Here is a 23,614-nt window from a genome sequence, read left to right as displayed (position 1 = left end):
GTAGTCTTCCTTTTAGGACCGCCACCGCAATGGTCCCAGGAAGACTTCCAAGCGAGCACTGAATCTGCCTGCCGGATTCAGAGTTGAATCCAGGGCGGGCAGGCGGTGTTGCATCGGCAGGTAGGTTAGGCTCATAAGAGAGCCTAAACAGCATTCCGTGACAGTGCCTACAGCACATTCATGCATGTCGTGCATGCCACATAGTGTGTGCACTTTTTTTTTGGGGGGGGGCACATAATGTAACCCCCGCACACACCCCCATGGGCATATTTGGCCAGTGCCCCTGTTGGTGGTCCCTTTTCATGCCTTTCCGCCAAACATTTTATGGCGCAGTCCCCACCATGAAATGCTTGGTGGAAATGCAGTTCGGAATCTGCGTGGCGGTGGCAGCATCAGATACTGCCACGATTCCCGCTGCTTTGCACACCGGCACCTCAATGGGATACTGGATCCTGGCGGTAGTCTTATGGCAGTCCCACCGCTACCATCGTAATACGGTTGTCCGACCGGGTGTATGAGGAAGTGGAAAATTAGGAAATCCATTCTCCATCATTATTGACAAAGTTAACGCACCCTACTTATTTACAAAAACATAGGGAAAATATAATTCAATTTAAATGTACATCTTATTATCACAATTTTATCTTTTATTTACAACTATGCATAAAAACTATTTTTAAAATAATGCAATTTAAAAATACATAGCATGCTGCAAAGGCATGTGAAGTAAGAGCACCTTACATAGCAATAAACAAATCATGATGTTAAGGAATTTGAGGTAAAAAACATGCTGTAAAATGCAAAGAAGCAAAGTAACAACTGACATTCTTCACATTGATATGCTCCTGTGGAACCAGAACCCCCCCAAATCAAGCCTGGAGTTTCTACTTATTTATTTTATTTATTTTTGTAGTTTATAGAGCGCACAGCTACCCCATAAGGGGTGTCCCGGCGCTAGAACCAGCGCCTCAAGGGAAGAGGGAAGGAGAGGAAGCAACACAATGGGAATCAGAGCCCGGAGAACAACCAGGTTTTTAATCTGGCACGGAAAATGTGTTCAGAAGAACAGAACCTAAGATCGATAGGGAGACGGTTCCACAGTTTAGCAGCGATAACGCTGAACCCTCTGCCGCCCATTCTGGTGCGTCGAAAGCGAGGAGAGACCAGAAGACGTAGGTTGTTAGATCTCAAGGATCTAATGGAATGAGATATGGACACTCGCTTTTTCAGGTAGTTCGGCCCGAGGTCGTTGATAGCTCGGAAAGCGAGGGTGAGGATCTTAAACTGAATGCGGCTAGCAATGGGGAGCCAGTGGAGCTCCTTACGGTAAGCGGTGACTGACTGGCGGTAGGGGATGTTTCCGATCGGTCTGGCCGCCGCGTTCTGAACGATCTGGAGTCGATCGATCAGATACTGAGGAGCGCTAGCGTATAAGCTGTTGGCGTAGTCCAGGTGGGAAGTTATGAGGGCCTGGGTGACTGTACGGCGGGCGTCCAAGGGGAGGTAGGGAGGTATCTTCCTGATCATTCGAAGTTTCATGAAGCAGGCAGAAGTGACCTTGTTAACTTGGGATTTGCATGAGAGAGAGTCGTCAAACTGAAAGCCTAGGTTGCGGGCTGCATGAACAGGGGAGGGAGCGGGGTCAAGTGCAGTGGGCCACCACAGTGAGGAGGGGATAGGGTTTTTCTGGTTAAAAAACAGCACCTCTGTCTTATCCGCATTGAGTCTTAGATGATTGTTAGTCATCCAGACGCGAATGCCGTCAAGACATTGGCGGAAGTTGGCAAACGTGGAGTCCGAGTGGTCACTGAAGGAAAATATCAGCTGAGTATCGTCAGCATAAGAGACCACCCTGACTCCACAGGACTCCACCACGGCGGCCAGGGGTGCGAGATAGATGTTGAAAAACAGAGGGCTGAGGGCAGAGCCCTGCGGCACGCCACACAGCAGGGGCTTATCCTCTGATTTAAAAGGCCTGAGCATCACCCTCTGACTTCTTCCAGTGAGGAAGGATTCAATCCAGGCAAGAGCAGTGCCACCGATGCCGACCAGTTTGAGACGGTCTAGGAGGATAGAGTGGGAGACCGTATCAAAGGCGGCGGATAGGTCGAGGAGGACAAGCATGGCCTCCTCGCCCCTATCCACACATTCACGAATGGTGTCAGCCACTTCCAGAAGAGCCGTCTCCGTGCTGAAACCCGCACGAAATCCGGATTGCGAGTCGTGCAACAGAGTTGTTCTCCAAAAACTCAGTTAGTTGCAGTTGCACGGCTTTTTCCAGGATTTTAGCGGGTTTGGGGAGGAGGGAGATGGGACGGTAATTAGCAAATATAGATGGGTCGGCGTCGGGTTTTTTCAGGATAGGGACCACCATTGCTTCCTTCAATGAGGTAGGGAAGAAGCCATGATGAAGGGAGGCATTCCAAATGGAGAGAAAGGAGTGGGCCAGTGAGGGAGCCAACTCACCCATGAGTTTGGCAGGGATAGGATCGGAGGGGGCACCAGATCTGCATTGGGTGAATAGCCTGAGTGCGGACTCCAGAGTCAGTTTGTTGAAGGACTGTAAAGAGGCGGGTCTAAGGGGTCTAGTGTTGGGGGACTGGGGGGGTAACCCATCGGGGAATGAGGCGGAGAGTTTCTTTATTTTTTCCAGGAAGTAGTCCGAGAGTCCATCACATAGTGCCTGGCTAGCGGAGTGCTGGGAGGCCCTGGCGGGGGGATTGATGACATTTTTGACAATGGTGAAGAGGGTCTTAGATGAGTTCTTGGCGTTGGCGATTAGTAGTGAGAAGTGATCTCTCATAGTTGATTTTTTATTTTTAAGGAACTTTTTCAAGGCGGATTTGTAAATGGCTTTGGCTTCAGTGTCGTAGTTCAGCCTCCACTTGCGTTCGAGTACTTTACATCTACTCTTTTCCTCACGGAGGGTGGTAGAGAACCAAGGCGCAGAGGGGCGGAACCTGGTGGAGGAGATGGATTTAAGGGGGGCGATGGAGTCAATGGCTTGTATTAGTGAAGTATTGAGCCTGGAAACATTTCCGTCAATATCAGTGGAAAGGGGGTCCGGGTCAAAGTGGAATAATGGGTCTAAGGTGGCACAGGTGACCTTATGCCATTTCCTCCCCGGTTCTTTTCTGGGTACCGAAGGGGCAGGTATCGAGCCCATTGTAAGATCGAAAGGGATAAGAAAATGGTCAGACCAGGTGAGAGGGAGGGAGGATAGGACTGTGATATTGGGGAAGTTGGCAAAAATTAGATCAAGGGTGTGTCCAGCTCTGTGAGTAGGGCCCTTGACTAGTTGAAGTAAATTCAGACTCTGCATAGTTTCTGTCAGGTTGCTCGCTTTTGGACAGAGAGAGTTATCAACGTGGAGGTTGAAATCACCCAGCACCACAAAGTGTTGGTGTTTAAGGGAGAGATCGGCCACCTGGTGAATAAGTGCAGTGAGAGAAAGAGTGGGGGCGGTTGGGGGATTGTAAACTCATATACCCGCCAGTATTACTGCCGCGGAGTCCGAGACAGAGAAGTACATGGCTTCTATAATCCCGATATTAGTCAGTTTGGTGGTAATCAAATGCAAGTGGGATCTGAGTATGATGGCTAGCCCACCTCCTGATTTGCCACCAGCTCGATTGATGCCTTTTATGGTGTAGCCTGGCGGGGTGGCAAGGTGAATATCAGGGGTAGAGGAGTCAGTAATCCAAGACTCGGTGAGAAATAGGATGTCCCAATCCTCAGAGATGATAGACGTCCAGATCTCGTTGGCATGGCGGGGTAATGACCTGCAATTTACCAGGCCCGCTTTAAGCGTCAGGGGGTGAGACAGGCGGTTAGGCTTGTCAGATCGGGGAGGGGGACGGAGGCTCCAGGGCGGGAGCGTAAAATTGCAGTGAGGGCACTTGACCACTTAATGTGACCACAGGAAAATAGCTGTATGTTTCCGAGCATCATGTCCCAAGAATGAGTGCACTTAAAGAAGGCTAAACAGTCCTATTACACCCTAGATAAAAGGGTCATACGTTTTTAATTTCAACCCATGTAATTTGTTGGTAATTTATTTCGACAGAAAATAGTCTACCTTCTTAATTTTCCTTTCTTATACTTTTAATTAAACTGTAATACAAATACATTATATGTACCCATAAAATATGTTATGGCCTACTTATATCCTGTATAAGGTATGGTATACGGAAATTATAGTCTAAGTTGGCACAATCTTATATGTTGACCAGTAGCGGCTCCTCGAGGGAGTGCTGCGGGCGGTGGGGCGGGGGAGGGGCAGGGTGGCGGGTAGTAAACGCCGGCATACGGCCGAACAGAGGTAAGTAAAGAAATAAATAAATAAAACGAATAACATTGCGCACACTGCAAACGTCAAATGGCGATGCAGCACGAGCAATGTCATTTGTTTTATTTATTTATTTCTTTACTTATCTCCGTTCGGCTGTATGCCCGAGTTTACTACCCCACACCCTGCCCCACCGCCCCGCAGCACTCCCTCGAGGAGCCGCTACTGATGTTGAAGCAGAGACGTTTTAAGGTAAGGGGAAATTGGGCAATTATCCAGGGCCCCCACTTCCAAGTAGTCCACTGGAAAAGTGAACTTTCTCTCTAGCTCACTTCTGTATATTTTTGTATCTTAATCTTTAAAGTTTAATTCGATATTGTTAGGCAACATAGGACGTGAATGAGCAAAAATGGGTAATAAAATGCAAAGTTGTTCAAAACAGGGTCCCAAAATATTTCTTGCACAGGGACCCCAAAATCCTATGGATGACACTCTTGACCGTATAACTTCTACATGTTTGGGCGCCCTCTACTGATATCCGTAATTGAAGTGCTTATCATTCTACATGAAGCTGCGGCCGGTGGTGGGAGTACTGGCCGTGAGGTGACGTGGGGAGGGGGAGGGGAGGGGCAGGGTGGGGGGTAGTAATGTATGGATTACGGAGTTTAACAGGTAAGTAAACATATTAATAAATAAATCTAATTTCGTTGCGTGCACTGCATCACCAAATGCGATGCATTGTGCGCAACGAAATTAGTTTTATTTATTTATATGTTTATTTACCTGTTAAACTTCGTAATCCATATATTACTACCCCACACCCTGCCCTTCCCCTCCCCACGTCACCGCCAGACCGGTACTCCCACTACCGGACGCGGCTGTCTACATGCCTTTAGTTAACTTGTAGGACGAAGACGTGCCATAATTAATGATATACATGTTCTAGTGTCTATGAAGCGGGCCCAGCCCATGCACCGTGAATCATATCAATGGGAGTGGTGCAAGATAGACACAAGCTATCTGAATTACTTTTTTTTTCATTTTTAAGGTTGGGGCTAAGAAATAGTAAGCAATAGGATCAGTTCTTCCAATGTTTTAAAATAACATTTTATTCCTATAGAGTCCTTTGATGAAAATTGTATTTATCATCGTATTGTATTGTGGATCAGCACCACTGTATGTTTTTGGTAATATGTATATGCCTTTACGTGGTTGGCTAGAATGTGTTCTGAAAATGCAGAACTCTTTCACTATCCAATAACAGCGTTAAATTCCACATAAATAAACAATTTATAGAAGCCATTCTTGATTTGTGAAATACAACTAGGTTGAACTTAAGCTGCAAATGTTTCCAACAATGTGAGGCCTCCTAAAGCATGCCAATCCTTGCGGTAACTCCTCTTTTAGGCAATCAGTGCAACTGAAAATGGTAAAAGTTTTTTTTAATGTAAATAAAATGAATTAACAATCTTATATGCTTTAACAAAAAATAATAAAATGAGCACATTTTAATTTCGTAAAACGTTACTGAGTGACTCGGTTGCATATCTGCAGTATTGGAAATGAACTATCATTTAAGATGTTGCGCTCGTAAATGTTTAACAATTTAACAGGTGTCGGGTTTGTCAAAATTATTTTCTGTTGAAATCATTTATACAAAAAAAAGTGTCACTGGTTTTCAAATAAAAACAATCTAGACCTAGCCCTTCAGCAAGGGCTGTGGCCGCCAGTCAAGGCTTGTGGCTGATAGACCTACCTGTCTCCGAACATCATAGGATCATTAAGGCACTGAGTGCAGGCTTCGTGAAACCACTGCCGACATCTGTAGCACTGCAGCATCTTCAGGTACCACCTATGACGAGCAAGAAGACATTTCAACCAATCAGAATGAGAGCCAGCAGCTGGAGATGATGTGTCGCACAATAACAAAGAAAGCTGGATTTTATTCACACTCCAACAGGCATGTCAACCAAAAATGTAAAAAAAGGACGAATTAAGAAGTTTTTGTTAATAAAAAAAACGTCGTTTATGCTGAGAGAGAGATAAACAATGTTTATTTAGAACATAGTCTTTAAAACCATACACAGCTTTTGGATCCTCATGGTGATAACATAGTAAAAGACACATTTCATTTTAGCACAATTTCTAAAAAATAAATAAAACCATAAAATTCTCATCCATAAGTTCTCATTTTTAGGGGGACATATTAAAAAATTAAAAATCAGCATCCCTCTTTTAAGTTCTCCTTTATAAAGTTGTGTATTGCTTTCAGGAATTGCCCCAAAGCGATTGTAATATCTAGGGATAGTATTGGACATAAAAATACTTTCCGTACCACTAATATCAATGTGCAATCAAGCAGTATGTGCAAAATATAATTTTTTTACCCCTAGGCCAAATTTACAAATACCATCCATTTGAATCAGTGCTGCTTTTATTTTTCCTTCCGACTTCCAAGGATTAATGCCCACACGAACCCGTAGGATATTGTGTCATAGCCATTTATTGGGCAAGAAATCTAGATATGGAAACCGGTCCTCCCTTTCCCATGCGCTTCTTACCCAGTTAACCGATCTTTTCTCCATCAAATAGTCAAGGTCTTGTGATCTAGAGTATTGGAGCCCTTGTTCTCTAAGCATTCTCTTGGTAAAGACTATGTCCAGGGATGGCTGCGAAAGGCTCAACTTTAGATGCGCTGCTACGGTTTGGAGGGTTTTCCTTACATCCCATGCCCACACAAGTCTACTCGTTAGGATTTCCTCTCTGCACCATGTTAAATGTAAATTGATACTTGTATAGCGCACTACTCACCCGCAAGGGTCTCAAGGCGCTTGTACGAATACCGCTGTGGAACCCATCCTGGCTTTCCCTGTGAGGTGTCCACTCCTGGGCACCCCCAAGGTGGAGGCCAGGCATCCTTAGCGTTGTGGGGGCCGTTGTGGAGATTAAGCAAGCTATTGCCCAGAGTTGCAGAGTGGGACTCCATGATTGGAATAGGCACCGAGGCGAGAATTATCAGGTCCGTGGAATTTTGAACCCAAGACCCGCCGAGGCGGGGAATTGAACCCTGGTCCCGGGCTAGACCTCTGCATCAGGGTCTGCCGCTCTAACCATTGAGCCACACTTCTCTTGAGACCTTTTGCATGCCTTCTGGCGTTTCCAGAATCTCAGTAGGGACATTTGGGTCTTTACATTCCAGGCTATAAGTTCTACCTCCATTCTGATTGCTTGAATCATGGTACTACTAGGTAAAGACAGCAGCATTTTTTAAATCTTTCCTTCTTCCCGATCCCACACCCTTTTGCCACTCAAGTAGAGCACTTCTACACCATATTCTTTGTTAAATTTATTCAGACCGAAGACTGAGGAAAAGGCTTTTGCAGCTTGTGCCTCCAAGTGAGAACCCCACTTCAATGCACTATCAAACCAAAGGCCTAGGTATTTATATTCGCTTACGATTTCTAATTTATCTTGTCCTGAAAACCAATTACAATTTTTATTTTTAACTCCCTTCCCAAATCTTAAGACCTTTGTTTTTTCCATGTTTACGGTTAAAAACTTTTTATCACAATAATTTTTAAACACATTTAATTTTCTTTGGAGACCCATTTTGGTTTGGTCAAGGATCACAAGGTCGTCGCCGTACAAAAGACAGGACACTTTATTTCTGTTAATACGCAGGCTTGCGCTTCTTTCAATTTCCAGCACTGCGGGGAGATCAGCTAGAAAAATTGAAAAAAGCAGTGGTGCCAACACGCACCCCTGTCTAAGACCGTTCTTTACAGGTATTTTGTGAGTTAGTGACCCCTTGGTATCTCTAATGACCTGGGCCCAGTTGTCACTGTGTAACTCTTTTAAAATAATTAAAATACCATCCGGTATTCCATAATTTTCCAGGACTTCCCAAAGACTATTACGATCCACCGAATCGAAATCTGCCCGGAAGTCGACAAAGCAACAAAACAGTTTGCCATTTTGCTCTATCGATTTCCTGGCCAATGCCTACAGGGCGAAACAATGATCTATTGTGGAGTGACCTTCTTTAAACCCTCCTTGTTCAACTGGAACAATGGATCTCTGTTCTACCCAATACTTTAATTTACCTAATAGTATTTTCGCAAAAACAAATTCTCCTATATCTAACAGGTTAATAAGTCTATAGTTCTTTCGGGCATATATATCCCCTTTCTTGTGTATCAGCCTAATTATTGCACCCTTCCAATTTATGGGAATCTTCCCATTGCTAAAAACATCTTCGAGAAGAATTCTGCCCACCAGGACTTGTTTGAATTTATTATCAGTGCTGGTAGATTATCTGGGCCAGCTGCTCTTGTTAAGTTCAAAGTCCTTATGGTACTAAAAACATTAGCTATTGAGTAATCTGGTTTTCAGTTCTCTGCTATGCAGCTCCAATCTTTTGGCCTCTCCTCTTCAATCTCCCTCTCCAGGGAATATAATTCCTGTAAATAGTCTTACCATGCCCCCTCTTCCACTACACAAATCATTGGGGCAACAGAAGATTCTGTAGCTGATTTTATTAGCATCCAGAACTGACGAATGTTCTTAGCTTCTATTGCCTCCAATAATTTTCCCCACCACAATTCTTTGTGGACCCTTTTGGCATTATGTATAAGTGAGGTATATTCTCTCTTTATTTTAGCGAGATTTTAAGCCCTAGCCTAGTCGAATTTTTTGCGTAAACTACGCTCTTCTTTCCTGAGTTCTTTTTTCTTATTTAAGCAAGCTATATTAAACCAATTTCCTTGTTTTGCCTGCCTCCTTTCTTTATCCTTGGGTGCCCTTACATCTGTTCTTAATTCTATACTGATACATTTAACTACTTGATCTATTTTGTCAACATACCATGGTATGTCTTGGCCGCTCACGCATCCTAGGTTAACATTTTGTTGCAGGTGAGTTAACCTTTCTATATAAACATCCGATAGCCGGATGGTTATCCGCTTGGGATATTCCATCTCTTGTAATATGACTTTATCGCAAGCAACCTGGGGGGATATTACCAACTCTAATTTTATTAGGTTATGGTCACTACAGTCCGAAGGGCTAATCCTAAAGTCTGATACTAATTCAAAGTTCCAAGCCAGCATGAAAACATAATCAATCGGGCAATTCTGATTCCCATATTTAAAAGGTTTTTTTGCAGGGCAATCTTGAGCTTGCCTGCCATTTAAGCAGAAAAGACTTTTTTACGCTAGGTAATTTCCGAGCTTAACAGCATCAGTTGATATTATATTTTCCGAAAACTCTGCTTTTTTTATATCGTATGAATCCAGAATTTCTGTATACCAAAGATCTAACAATTTTGGGTTTAATTTAGGATTAAAATCTCCCACCAACAAAATTAAATCAGTCCCATATTTATCACATAATTTATCCAAATCATTCTTAAACTGTCCCACTCCAATCCCATATTCCTCCTGTGAGCCCCATTGCATATAAACATTTAAAATCAATATATTTTTATATTTTTTGTCAACAAACATCAAAATCCCACAGCCAAAAGCCACTTACATGTCACAGGCAACTGTGATACCCTAATCACTAAGTTTGTTGACAATAAAATCAATGAGCCACCTGCCGCACGGCCAGAGCTACACTTTATCGCTGGACGATGGATTTGTCGAAACCCTTCAACTACGGGGGGCTCTCCACAAAGCCAGGTCTCTTGTATACAAATGATCTCGTTATTTCTCGAGAACTTTGTTAAAAATTCCTGTTTTAACTGTGTTCCAAGACCATTTATATTCCAGGAGGCCAGTTTTATGCCATGTGGCTGCCCCATTACCTATTCTACATCGCTCAGCATCCATTAAATTCAGTTCCCTCCATATAGCGCTGAGAAGGGCCTGCGGGGCTTATACTATAGCTCCAGTTTTTCCATGCTTTCATTGGGTCTGAATTATTTATTACTATATTGAAATTTTCCAACCCTTGGTCCACTTCATTTCAAGGTAGCTTCACTTGTCTTATACCTAGGCCTGCATGGAAACGTAGGAAAGTTTTCTGTTGCGGAGCATTAAATTCTGGTACGGCCTCTTCTTGGGGCACTAGCCTAATCCCTTCTTTACGTATTTCCTTCTCTGCATTTATCACTGCAGCCTGGACCAGGTCAGAATAGAACTGTACTCTAGTAAACTCCTTGCCATCCCAGGATACTTGAAATCCCACCTGCCGAAGGTCTTTAGATCCTATTCCTTTTAAATTTGGGGACTGGGCAAATGAGTTAAGAAGGTGGGATCTATTTAAATAGGAGCTTTTCTTGGGTTTTTTTCCCACCCCTTCCCTCTCACACTTTTTCGAAATAAAGCCACTTATTCCCTTTAACCTCCTCACCTTCCAATCTAAATCCCCTCAGTGGCAGTTAAGTATTATGTCTTTCCCCTTCCTGATGAACAGAAAGCACACTGGAGAATGTTCAGCATTATTTGCAAAACCCACAGGTTACATTCCCAACTGTTAGCAGTTCCTAATGATCAAATAATTTCTTTATTTCCTCACACTCTTGACTCTGTGATTAATCCTGTTTTTTGTCCTTTTACTCCTACTTGATGGCAATTTTAAATGTATGTCCTTCCTTCCATCCTATTGTAAAGCGCTCTGATATCCCTCAGGATCTTGTTAGCGCTATACAAAACTTTATAAATAAATAAATAAAATAAACACTCTACATTCAGTCTTACGCAAAGGATTCTGGGGGATCAGTAAGCAAAAGTGCCCCTACAAGTACATAACTTCCTTTACTTCATCACAATTATAAACAGTCAGAAGCATCTGATTCTAAGAGAATTAGTACACAGATGTCCACCAAAAAGAGCATGAGTTTCTTTACTTCATCCCACTTTAGATAGGTTCAAGCACAATTTCTAGGGATCAGTAGGCATTTTAGATATACTCTGGAGCAATGAATTCTATGGGAATCTGGAGGCAAAAGTACAGTGTATCATATGCTTCATCCATCTTTAAATACAGATGTGCAAATGTACTCCCAAAAGTGTATTTATTTACTGATTTTATACCACGTTTGGTACAGTGATGTGAAAATGATTCTGCAGGATCGGCATGTATATATGCCCCCAAAAAATCACCACTTTTACATATCCACTCAAGCCTGTTGGCATGCACTGCACATTTCACTAGGAAATACTGCATGCCCCATAGAAGGTAATAATATAATAAGCATAAACTATGCAAAATCAAAATTTTTAGAAAGGCACTGTTAAAGAGTGGATTCTGGTGCATTCTATTGTCTCTTTTTGTCTCTTTTTGCATTAGATCTACTATCTTGCAAGTAAGACACCAGCCCTGTTCATTTCCACCTCACATTTTTAAGTCTTTAAAAAGAGAAAATCACATTTAAGGACCCTAGAAAAACAGACAAAAGAAACTAATGTCTGATAATACTTTGTGAACCTTACAATTCAAATTACGAAAAACTCTGATTGAAGGACTTCAACTAGAAAATTAGCTTTACATATAGAACCGATGTAATGGAAGCCAGGCTTCAAAATATAGTAAACCGTGCATGTGCTACTATTTATACTGTGAAATCTAATTGGTCACTGTAGCAACTCTGCCTTTTCTTCATGGTCACTCCAGATGTTTACACCTTTTTCTGGACATCAAACATTTGCTGGTTTAAGGGCATGTGCACTCTACCACTGGTAAACCGTAGTAAAGTAGGAAAAGCCTCATTTTATATATCCATTTTTCATCACCAATGTGTGCAATGTAAGCCAACGGGCCAGAGTGAAAATGTATAAAAAGGACACACTCCATATTGAAGATAATATACCCACACACTGAAATAAAACCCAAAAGCTATTTCACGTTTAAGCCTGTTTAGACTTTTCCCTAATATGCATAGTTGAGACAAAAATGTTCCACCTTTGCTCACTAAAGGGCAAGAAAAATGCTCTAAAGATATTTCCTTGCTTAGTTTTCAAAATCTAACTTAATGGCGCAATCAGAGGTTTGCTCCCTTATGCAGAAAATTCCCTGTGTAAAAATGTACTTTATATTGCCCAAGCAACCCCTGGTTGAAAATCAGTTCTGCCTAAATTCCCTCCTCCGCCCCCTCCTCTAAAGCTTGAATACACATTCCTGGCTGGAAGAATTAACAACTCAGGCTCAAACGAGAATGACTTGTCTCAAGGCCCAAGGAAGCTTTAGGGTTTTAACTGCTGACCACTTAGGAGGGATCCGCTATCTAAGAGTTGGCAGGAACAGTCAGAAGAACAAAGGGCTGCTTTAGCACTATGTTTTGACTTAAGATGCCAAGGAGGAATTCTCCTGTTCATCCTCAAGTTTCTCCTAGATGGTCAGGGTCCAGCCACATTAGGAGGGAAAATGGACTTTGACCTTCTCTGGAAGGGGAGCGGCCAAGAAACTGAACACAGGTCTGGCTGGTCGCCGTTGGGTCATGCCATGTTGAAACGAGGGAATCCTGAGTAATTTTCAGCAAAGCAGATAGGGAGTGCTGCAAAAGGAGGGGGAAGACGGTAAAAAAAGTTGGTATTGGGTGGTATGTTTTCTCCAAAAACAAAGAATAAATCTAGCAACTCAACCACCACCTCCTAGAACATTCATAGTCCCAGGAAAACGCCATCTGAAGAAGGCCCTGCTGGAGGAAGAAACCTGTCGTCTGACTCCTGCTGGAAGAAGAGTACTCGCACAAGGACTCCAGAACTGTGCTGGCACCCAGGGTTTGAAACTGCTCTCCAAGGGTCAAGTGGTTGCGCTCCTGCTTAGCAGCTTGAAGGAGACAAAAAGCAGAAGGACCCTTGACTCCAAGAGGACTAAACTCTGTAAGAGGCCTAGCTGGGGAGAGACCTGGTCCCCACTAGAGCTAGGGGCTTCAGGACTGATCAGAAGAAGTATTCCCAATAGTTGGAGAGCAAGTCTAACGACAATTTGCATTATGAATCCGAACTCACTTCATTGTGGTCGCCTCAGTTCAGTTTCTCCGCGGACCGTTGTTTTTCCATAGTGCTTGACTTTTAGCAGGCTTTTATCTCCCTGAAACTTCAAACGTCACATATTGATATCTATTGTTCCTCATAATCAACTTTGATGATCATGGTGCAGTATAAAAGTGTTCCTCTATTTTTCTAAATTGGTTTGTAAATCTTATTGGGTTGTGTTCTTCACTCTGAAATTGTTGGTACTGCTTGAACTTGTATCATACTTCTCTGGGGATTGCTTGCTGCTTAAGCCATTGCTACCAGAGGATGAACAGAGATTCTCTCAGAACTAGGTTTTGACCTAACCAGAGTGGTTTTATTGAGTTGGTAGTGATACCCACTCCCTAACAAATAATCCCATGTATTACAGGCAATAGATGTGGGTAAAACAGTTATTTTTGTCAGAAGTATGCAGAAGAGAGGCCTGGCACTATTCTGCCATTTTTCGGGGCGTCCATTCCACCTACAGCAGGGTAAAAAAAGAAAAACTACTAGCCCAAGTTTCAGGTAGATTGTGAATTTTGCTATTGAAGCGAACTTCTAAAACATGGATTTCACTTGGGCAAAACTTCTACATCCTGCCCTATTGCAGAGCAGGGAATTGCTGTAAATCAAGAGAAGCCTGAAAGATGACTCAAGATCATGTATACCAAGTGGGAACAGAAGAGGGGATCAGTAGACAACCGACTTAAGTAGTCACTTCAAATGCCATAGAAAATTTACTTTTTTGCAAATTTGTGGTAAATGGAACGTAAAAAAGACTCTTGGTTGAAGGCAATGGAACTTGAAAACAAATAGATAACTGAATTTAAAGGTCACTTAGTGGAAATAAAGGCCACACTTGTGAAAGAGAGTGAGCCAGCGGGTAATAAAGACAGAATTACATGGAAAAAGAGTTTGAAAACGTTATTTAACAAGCATTTACAATGCAATAGGTCTCGCATTTACGCGAGTTTAAGATATTGGCATTGTAAATGACAATACCTTTTATTTATGTTCTAAATACCAAAACATAAATAAAAGGCATTGTCATTTACAATGCCAATAGCTGAAACTCGCTTAAATGAGAGACCTATTGCATTGCAAATGCTTGTAACGGTAGGATACTCAGTCCAACAAAAATCACCCCGACCTGGGGCGTTTCGATTTAAGGACGGCTAGCAACCACACAACCAGCGAATAATAGTTAACAGCACGCCCCCGGGGCAGAAGTTGTACAATGGCCATTGCCCCCGCCTTTGTTGCGGCGCTGGTGTTAACATGCTCGGCGACTAATTAGACAGAGGTGCCAGAGTGCCCGCAGCTTGTTGGCAAACACAGACAGTTTCACATACTGAGCGTGGAGCTCCTGGCCTACATGCGGGGCCGGGGGGCAAGGGACCTGGGGACAAGGGGAGGGCCCCAGAGCATGGGCTAAGGGTGTGTTTATTGTCCTATGGACAAGCAGCTCATCTGAGAATGGACGCGGGCTGGATGAATGGGGGAGCCCATAGGGGGAGCTTGTCCCATGCTTTGGGGACCACTGGTTCGTGTGAAAAGATAGAGGCTGTGTTTCTGTTCTCACTGACTATCTCCCTGGAATGGGATTGTAACGACCTAAACGATCAGCTAATACGAACAAAACATGCCCATTCATGCAGTCCGTCTGAAAATATTTTCTTAAAATAGCCCCGTGTGTGAATTCTCACATCAAAGCCACGAAGAGAAGAAATGCTTTGTCCATCAGAGATCTCAGCATCAATGCAGACATCACGTATGCAACGTGCTCCTCACTTAAAAAAAACGGCCTTCGGCCTTGGCGCACTCCCAGCAGCGCCCGCACGGCATCCATGCAGCGGGGGAGAAGGGGGGGGGGGGGATAGCCGTTAAAGTGAAAGTGCTTGAGGTGCATCATAAAAAAAGAAATATAGAAAAAGTTCGGACACCCAACATATTTTTATCAGTCCTGAAAATGGAAACCAATAGTTCTTAACGGGTCTACGGGTGTCTGTCAACAGAACAAACGGAAAATCTATGTACAAAAATACCACGTACGTAAACCGTACAGTGTACGTGGATTTAATGTAATATTATCAGACAGAGTTACAGCGAAACCGAAAGCAGCTCTCAGGACTGGGCTGCGACTGAGGGCGGGGGCTGCCTGCGCATGCACGCTTTTTGCTGGAGAGGGAGCCCCGGCGCTAAGGCAGCTGAAGTCCCGGGTCCCGTCCCGAGTGACCACCAGCGCTGTGGAGCTCCCACGCCGAGACACACCCAATGGCTGCCGAGGGAGAGAGGGACACGGACGAGGCAGAAAGAGCACGGTGAGTGGGAGGGGGGGGTTGTATCTGTGTGTGTGTGTGTGTGCGCGCCCGTGAGTGGTGGGGGTGCGTGCGTGGCTGTGTGTGTGGGGGGGGGGCGGGGGGGTGCTTGTGCGTGTGTGGCTGTGTGTGCGTGCGCTTGTATGTGCCTGCGTCTGTGTGTGTGCCTGCCTGCGTGTGTGCCTGACTGCGTGTTTAGGTGAGAATCACAGGCAGGGGATGTGCACGGCGACGTGCGCGCCCTCGAGGGCAAATCGGAGACAGCAGAGGCTCGTGCTTGTACACCGTCTCACATTCCCCCAGACACGCCAGCAAAAGATCTTTCGCAGACAAAAGCATGCTTCGCATGCTTTTTAGGTCTGCTCGACCTAAAAAGGACCCTTCAGAATACGTTCCTATGTCTTATGATAAAATAGGATTTACTGTTACACCTGACACTTAACGAAACAATACATCATATGGATATAATGGTTCTTTTCTGCAAAAAATATATTTAAAAAAGAATGTAGCACCGTTCAGATGGAAACAGTCGCTCTGTTTTCTCCAGCGTTCCAATTTGGGATACATATATTATGGAAAAGTTTCAAAAACCTTCGGTGGTATCCTCTTGACTGGACCATGAACCACAAATCACCAAGGAATATTAAAGGTAAAATCAGTCGGCTTCTCAAGAATCTCTCTCTTATCCAAACTATATTTTAGTTAAAACAAAAAATTGAGATTCAGTGTAAGTAATACTGTATTGGTTATGATTATGTCTCTTTTTGAGATGCTGTTCTATGAGTGGTGAGTAAAATATCGCTACTTTGGTAATCATCCTTCATGACCATGTAGGTAACACTTATTCTATTCGGAACACGAAAGTTAAACAAGTGTCGGGTGGGGAGAGAAGGGGACCAAAAACCAAAAGATGGGACTTGGGGGGGGGGGGGGGGCTTCAATCTGTCTGAAGAAGGTGAGGAGACCTCAAATCAGCTGGAGGATGAAAGGTGACTCTGTTTTCACAGTGCTCCTATGAAGAATCTCCAGATGGCACGAGTGAGAATTTTAACACTGGATGTGTTTATCATACGTGATGGCCAGGTCAACGACACAGTCTGGCCTGCTGGTGAATGGAGTGAGATCCCAGTTTCCAGATTGCTCTTACAAGGATGGTATCTACTGCACATAGAGCACAGTTGTCAGAGTGCAGAGCCAGCTGTTCTAACATCAGTGTCCACTTTACAGAACATGTACAGTGCATTGTCCAGTTGTGATATTGCACCTTCAGCTCTGAATGTAGAATTTCCACACTACAGGGCTAGTCTTACTTTTACGTAGTGTTTAAGGAACGTCTGTTCAGTGCCATGGTATCTTACGTATCGCCTTTTGTGAAGTGCTCCGTAATAATGTGGTATCCTGGAGCCTGGTTTAAAAAGCATTGGCAAAGCCAAAAGTTTTCGCCTAGGTGAGCTATTGGGTTTGGCAATAATGTTTAGCCATGCTGTACAGCAGTGCGGCTGCTATGCAGCATACCTATAAATAAATGTTTTAAAGTGCTATGACACAGCCAGCGTTAATGCACTTTTTTTTCTATTAAAAAAATGGAGGAGTGGGGTGGTGAAGAGGCAAAGATGGGAGAGAAGGACATGGTTGGGGGAGAGGAAAAGCTATGCAGTGAGAGGCAGATGGACCACAGCGGGTGGGCAGAAGGTGCAGGGGCAGCAAGCTAACAATGGAGGGTGGGCGGGAGGGGATGGGGCAGCAAACGGGCAATGGATGGTGGACGGGAGGTCCTGAGAAAGTGTAGGCACAACAGGTTGGGCAGAAGGAGCTGAGGCAGCAAGCTGACAATGGAGGGTGGACCAGAAGGGCAGGGTAAGCATGTTAACAATGAAGGATTGAAGGAAGATGACAACAAAGAGAGGACTAGAGAGGATGGGGCAGCAAACCTACAAAGTATGGTGGGCAAGGAGGGGACGGAAAGCGAACAATGGGAAGTGGGTTGGATGGGCTGCAGTAGCAAGCTGACAAAAGAGAGTGGGCCGAAGGGGCTAGGGCAGCACGCTAACAACAGAGAGTGGAAAGAAGGGGTTGGGAAGCAAACAGACAAGGCTGTGGGGGAAGCAAGAGTGGCAAGGGTAGGTGGGCAGCGAGAAGGGAAGGGGAGAAGTACACCAGGAAGACATCTGAAGAACAGATGCACTCTTGCATATTGCTAAACCAAAACTTAGTGAATGAAAAGGGAGCAGTGGAAGGACACAAGTAATGGGTCCATACTCTACTCTAGGGAGGGACAAAAACAAGAGGAAGGAAAGCCCACTAAAGCAGATGAATAAAAAGCAAGTAAATAAGAGTGACAACGAAGCCATACGCCCATAGTAAGCGAACAATATGTCTCACAAGAAATAAGCATGCACTGCCTTTGGTTGAAACCTAAAAAGGTGACTGAGCTAACAGGAAGCACTGACCCCTTTAAAACATGTCTAGATTATGCAGTGAGACGCCCATAACCCAGTCATCATCTGACTGGGAAAATCCGCCCTGTCTTCAAAAAATGCTGTTGTGCTACATGCATATCCCTGAAGTCCAAAAGTTCCCAAACCAGCAAAATATGCCAGAATTTATATGGTTCATCCACCTCTTTATGATTATGGGGAGCTGTTGCATCTTAAAAGATTACAAATACATTAGCAGATTGGTTAAAGCATAGTTAAGGAGTCACATGCACCAAGGGGGTTCAATGCACCAATAAGATAAAGCATAGTTAAGGAATTAGAGGCACAAAGGGGGTTCAATGCACCAATGGGATAAAGCATAGTTAAGGAATCAGAGGTTGAAAGGGGGTTCAATGCAACAATGGGTTAAATTGTGGTGAAGGGAGCGGTGGCACTGAGCGGTTCAATACCCCAATGGGTTAAACTGTAGTTAAGGCAGCTGAGACACCTAAGGGTTCAATACACCAATGCATTAAAGAGTAGTTTAGGGAGGAGCGGCAGGGAGGGGTTCAACTAATGGGCTAAAGTGTAGTTAAATGAGCAGAGACTCCCAATCTATGAACAGCAGTGGGTTTGGAAGTACCCAAGTATTCTAGCAGCCCTAGAAGGCACCAGAGTACCGGTCCAAGGATGCTTATTTTCAGTCCAGGGAGGACCTGGCCTGGCAGTTCGGGCTGGACTGTTCCCATGGGGCACAGGGTCAAGACTGATTTGCATATGGATGGGTCCAAACTGGAATGGCATGGTGAGCAAAAAACGATGGATTTAGGCCTAGATCTCTGTACTGGGGTGAATGTATAACATTGTTCTGCAATCGGTCCATCAATTGTTGTTTTTACCAGGGTGTAATGTCTGAAGGTGTGGGACCTGAGGGCCCTCTCCACTCAAGACAATGTGACAAACTCCATATGTGTCTAATTCAAACTGCAAGTTTTAGTAGATTGTTGCCTTCGCACACCTGTATTTATTTTACTTAATCTGTACATTGGCAGCCTAAAAACAGATACATTTTCTCTTGAAGGCCCTTTAAATAACTCAGGGAGGCATCACAACTGTTTAATAAATTCAAAAGTCAACAAAGATTCACATATATAGACTCCATCCTGATGACTAAAACCACTGATAAGTTATGAAAATCTAGAGGACTACAAACTTACTACTCTTGACTCCACATCTTACCTTGACAATATGTTGGTATTTGATATTGCGGAGTCAACATAAGTGCAGACTGATGTTAAAATTACAAGATTACGCTAGAATATCCGTACAAATGTATGCTTAGAAAACTCAGTGTCAAGGCCTGTTCCTCAGCATAAAATTCTATTTTTCTGGTTCTTTTCAATGACTCTAAATATCTGACATAATACGGGAAAAGATGGTCATGTCTGTTGTGGCTAGCAACATTGTGGTGAAGGGCTGGTAAAAAACGATTTGGCAATTTAGAAACTTTAAGTGAAAAATGTGGCTGTAAAATGCCTGATTTTATTAATGTTTTTCAACATTTTTGGGGCAAATTGACCCTCCTGAGGGAGGCAGCCTCACTCGCTTCACTCGTGTGCTGCAATCCCGTTTTAGGTGGTGTCCATGCAACAGCATTTATGCCATCGGTGAACGTGGGCAGAGCCAGCAGAAGTGGGTGGCAGCAACTTAAGAAAAGTATTGGCCACCTGCACCTTATTCCTACTCAGAAAAGCACTTGTTGAGTGTCGCTACAGGAGGTCACAGGAGTGCAGGAGTTTTTAGAGCGAAGTGAAGGGAGCGATTTGTATCCAACTATGGTGTTCCATTTTCATTTCTGAGTTTGTGCTTCTCTTGACCAAGCACTTTTAAACTATACTGCCTACCACGATGGAAGACATGTCACTCCTAAACCTTGTAGTCCACTGGCTTATGTAACATTTCTTATAAGCTGATTTACACACGTGTGTGTGATGCAAAGTGCTTAGACACCCTACACTGGTATGAGTGGAGCTATATAACTAATTAAATGCATCTGAAAGAGACTGGTTATGAAGACTTGAGGAGCACTGTTAAAACGGTGGTGATAAGGGAATCTATGGTGGAGGTGGTGGCAACCTCCACCATGGATGTGGGGGGGACACTTACAAACACTGTCACACCAGGCGACACCAACGCTAAAGCAGCCCTGCTTTGGAAGTTTAGACCAGTTGAGACCGCCCGGAGATACCCATGTGGCGATTTAAGCCCCTCACTCAAAGACACATGCTTTTGGGAAACATTAGCAACACTGTTGCTAACTATTTCGCACATAACCAGGGCTCTGACTCCTCTGAGTTAGTTGAGTGGGAGGAGTTTAATGCGGTGGTGCGGGGACACAATTGGTGGGGCAACGGAAGGAACTCAATAATAATCTCTGCACAGATGTAATACACGGGAGCAGAGGCGGCCCCCTTCGGCTCGGAGGTGAGCCTGTCGATCTGGGCGCCACTGCAACCGTGATATGCAAACGCTGGCAAAAAAGGTCGTATTTGCCCCTGAGGCTGGGTTTGCAGATCGCATGCTGAAGTGAAGGCTGATTAAGGTATTTACTGTGCCCCAATCGTTTTTGCTGGATTAGTTACTTATTTTGCCACCCTCGTTTTTCTTATTCATTCATTTTGTAAAAACCTCTTTTGTTCAAAATGGCCGGGGCCATAAACTGAGCACTCAATCCCCGCCTGTACCGCCTGAACACACGAGGCCCCTCAGCAGCTCCATTTTAGATAACAAATCTGAGATAAGACTCCCCATGGCATGCAGGACCCTGAGCCAGCCGTTATAGAATCTGAAACTGCTCTGCCCTGCTATGAAAACAGCAACAACTAAAAGAGGACTAATGACTCCATCCTCCCTACTTGGCGGCCATTTTTAAACTACTCTTTCTCTCTTTGGCGGCCATCATGGACTAGTCTTTCTGACTATTATTTACTATCGGTACCACAGACTCTACATAGCTCTGTATTTAAATCTTTGTGTGCTTAAGTGTCTGCCTTTTACTGCAGTATTATATTACTATTGTATTTTACACTTTATGTAACCTGGTGTTCTTGATGTGCTTAAGTGTCTGCCTTTTACTGCAGTATTATATTACTATTGGTATTCTACACCTTATGTAACCTACACCCATTTTCACTTTTACTCACCGACAGTGCACTGATTGCTACCTCATATTCTACCGGCTGCCCACTAGTGTCATACTTGTTATTGCAGTAATTTGTTTGCACCTATATTGGATCCAGTAATTCATTAGTAGTTTAGCCCTATTTGTATACTGTATATGTTGTACGCTGCACCTATCTCACCTTTATCCCTATCATTCACTGTTCGCTACCTCATTTATTTGGTTCTTTGATGTAAGCTACTTCCATCTCACTCTACCACTATGTTGCACTGATTATTACTACCTCATTTACTTCGTTTAGTCATGTAAGCTGCACCCAGCCACTTTCTACACCTAGATTACACCGCTGCTACCTCTTACATTATGATGTGTAAATTTGACTACACCTAACCGGTTCTACCTCTCATATTTTGTACATGGTGTAAGCTGATTGCTACCTCGCATATAGTATACATTATGTAAGCTGCACCTATGCACTGTTTGTTCCTGGATTGCACCAACTTTTACCTCTTATATTTTTGGCTACTTTTGGCCACTCACTAGTGTCACTCCTTTGCCCTGTAACCAACGGCTGACAGTTTTTATTGTCGTCCTTTCTCTTATACCCAACATTACAGCCATCCTAACATGGAGCTCATCGGTAAGCACACTTTTAGAATCAACTACCCTTCCACTCTCACCAAAAAAGCCGCTAAACGCTTTAAACATAACTTCTTGAGGTCGCACCCTGAAACACCCTTTGCCGACACCTACTTCTCACCGGGCAATGGAGCCCTGAACACTGATATCATCTTCCACACCTCACGCAGAGCCCAAATGGAGAAAAGCGTTCCTAACCCTACTCACCGTCTCCACCACCAGGAAAACAACTCATGGCCTAACTCTCTCTATCACACCTTCCCAACTCTTCCCTGGCAGGACTACCATTACTATCTACAATAACGGGATTGTCCTAATTCAATCCACGGACAAGAACCTGGAACTACTAGACAACCTGTTCCCCAAGTTCAAAGAGCACCTTTCCAAGCTGCGGACCCCCACCCAGAACTCCACCAGCACTATCACCCCTGACGTCGCAGCCCCCACCCACAACACTTCTAACATAGCTCAGCGTCGGATCCACATGCACCTCACCTCTACCCCCAGCACCCTAGTCAATCGCCCACCTGCTGTTAACGCCCCACACTCCCCAAGCGCAGTCACAAATCTCTCCACCTCATATACTAGCCGCCCCTCTAACACTACACCTTTGACCCCCACTCGTACCTCCCCCATCCCTCTCCCCCCTGACATAACAACTCCTACCCACAACACGCCACCATCTGAACACACCACCGTTCGGAGTTTATCCCCCCCACGGTAGATCCCTCTCCCTCCCCAGCTCCCTCCCCACTCTCACCCACGACACTCTCACCCTCCCAACCAGTCCTACAGAACATACCGCCTCCCCTACCTTAGCATCCCCCTCTCTCCCCCCTCCTATTCTCAGCCCCCACTACCTTCCTGTCTCCCCCACTGCCTTCAGCCTTCACTCACTCTTCAACTCACCGGCACCGTCTCCCACTGACGTCACTACCTATGCCTCCCACCCTCCCCCTACTTCACCCACACCCCTCGTCCACAAACCCGCCCACAATTTGAATGCCATCCCACTCATTATCACCGCAGAACCTTCCAACAACGCTAGCATATCCCCCCCCTCGATACCCTGCCCGCTTTCCAGCTCACTACTCAACCATTCACCAATGGCTCTCACCACCAACCCCATCTCCAATCCACCTCTTGACCGGACTTTATCCACCCTCCAACAAGTCAAAGAGGATCTCCTACAAGTCAAAAAAGATCTCCACGCAATCAAAGACCGTCTCTTCTCACAGCCCAGTCTACCTCCCACCATCCCACTACCCTACAAACGACGCACCCTCCCTACATACCCTCGCCTCCAACGACCCCTGCGCTGGCCGACTATCCCCGTTCGCAATAACTCCCACCGCCCCCGTCGTGTCCTCAACCCACTGTCGGACCGCGACCTATGCTCTCTCCTACGCTCTTATGGCCCAGGTCCGGTAAAACACATATCCAACACACACATCCCCATACCCACAATTCTTACAAATCCTCTGAGGCTCCCAACCCTTAACAACAGAGGTTCCGTCCCTAACAACCTCAGAAAAGTCCCCCTCACACTAGAAGGCTCGACCACCCTTCTCACTCCCAAACTCAAATGCATCCTACTCAATTGCAGATCGGCCCAGAGACACTCCTCCGACATCGCTGATCTCCTCTCAGCAATGGATCTGGACCTAGCCATTCTGACTGAAACGTGGCTTACTGAAGCCTCTACCCCAATTATGGACATACTAGTCCCCCCCAACTATCACATCATTAGACTGGACAGGCCTGGAAAGACAGGCGGGGAAATTGCATGCATTTTTAGGAGCAACCTC

At 44.6% G+C, this 23,614-nt stretch overlaps 1 protein-coding gene across 3 annotated transcripts in view; it reads right to left on the bottom strand.

Annotated features, from left to right (window-relative positions):
- The window catches only part of PHF19 (PHD finger protein 19), a 262,877-nt gene that overhangs the window by 120,504 nt on the left and 118,759 nt on the right, over positions 1-23,614 (bottom strand). For all 3 annotated transcript variants that reach the window (XM_078641878.1, XM_078641879.1, XM_078641877.1), the window contains one exon: positions 6,045-6,140. In XM_078641878.1, the coding sequence (XP_078498004.1) occupies positions 6,045-6,140 (96 nt within the window). The remainder of the gene's footprint in view (positions 1-6,044; positions 6,141-23,614) is intronic.

The sequence above is a fragment of the Lissotriton helveticus genome, chromosome 5_1 (genome assembly GCF_964261635.1).
Source record: "Lissotriton helveticus chromosome 5_1, aLisHel1.1, whole genome shotgun sequence".
Lineage (NCBI taxonomy): Eukaryota > Metazoa > Chordata > Amphibia > Caudata > Salamandridae > Lissotriton > Lissotriton helveticus.
Note: the sequence above shows the minus strand (reverse complement) of the source record. Positions and strands in the feature narration are given on the sequence as shown.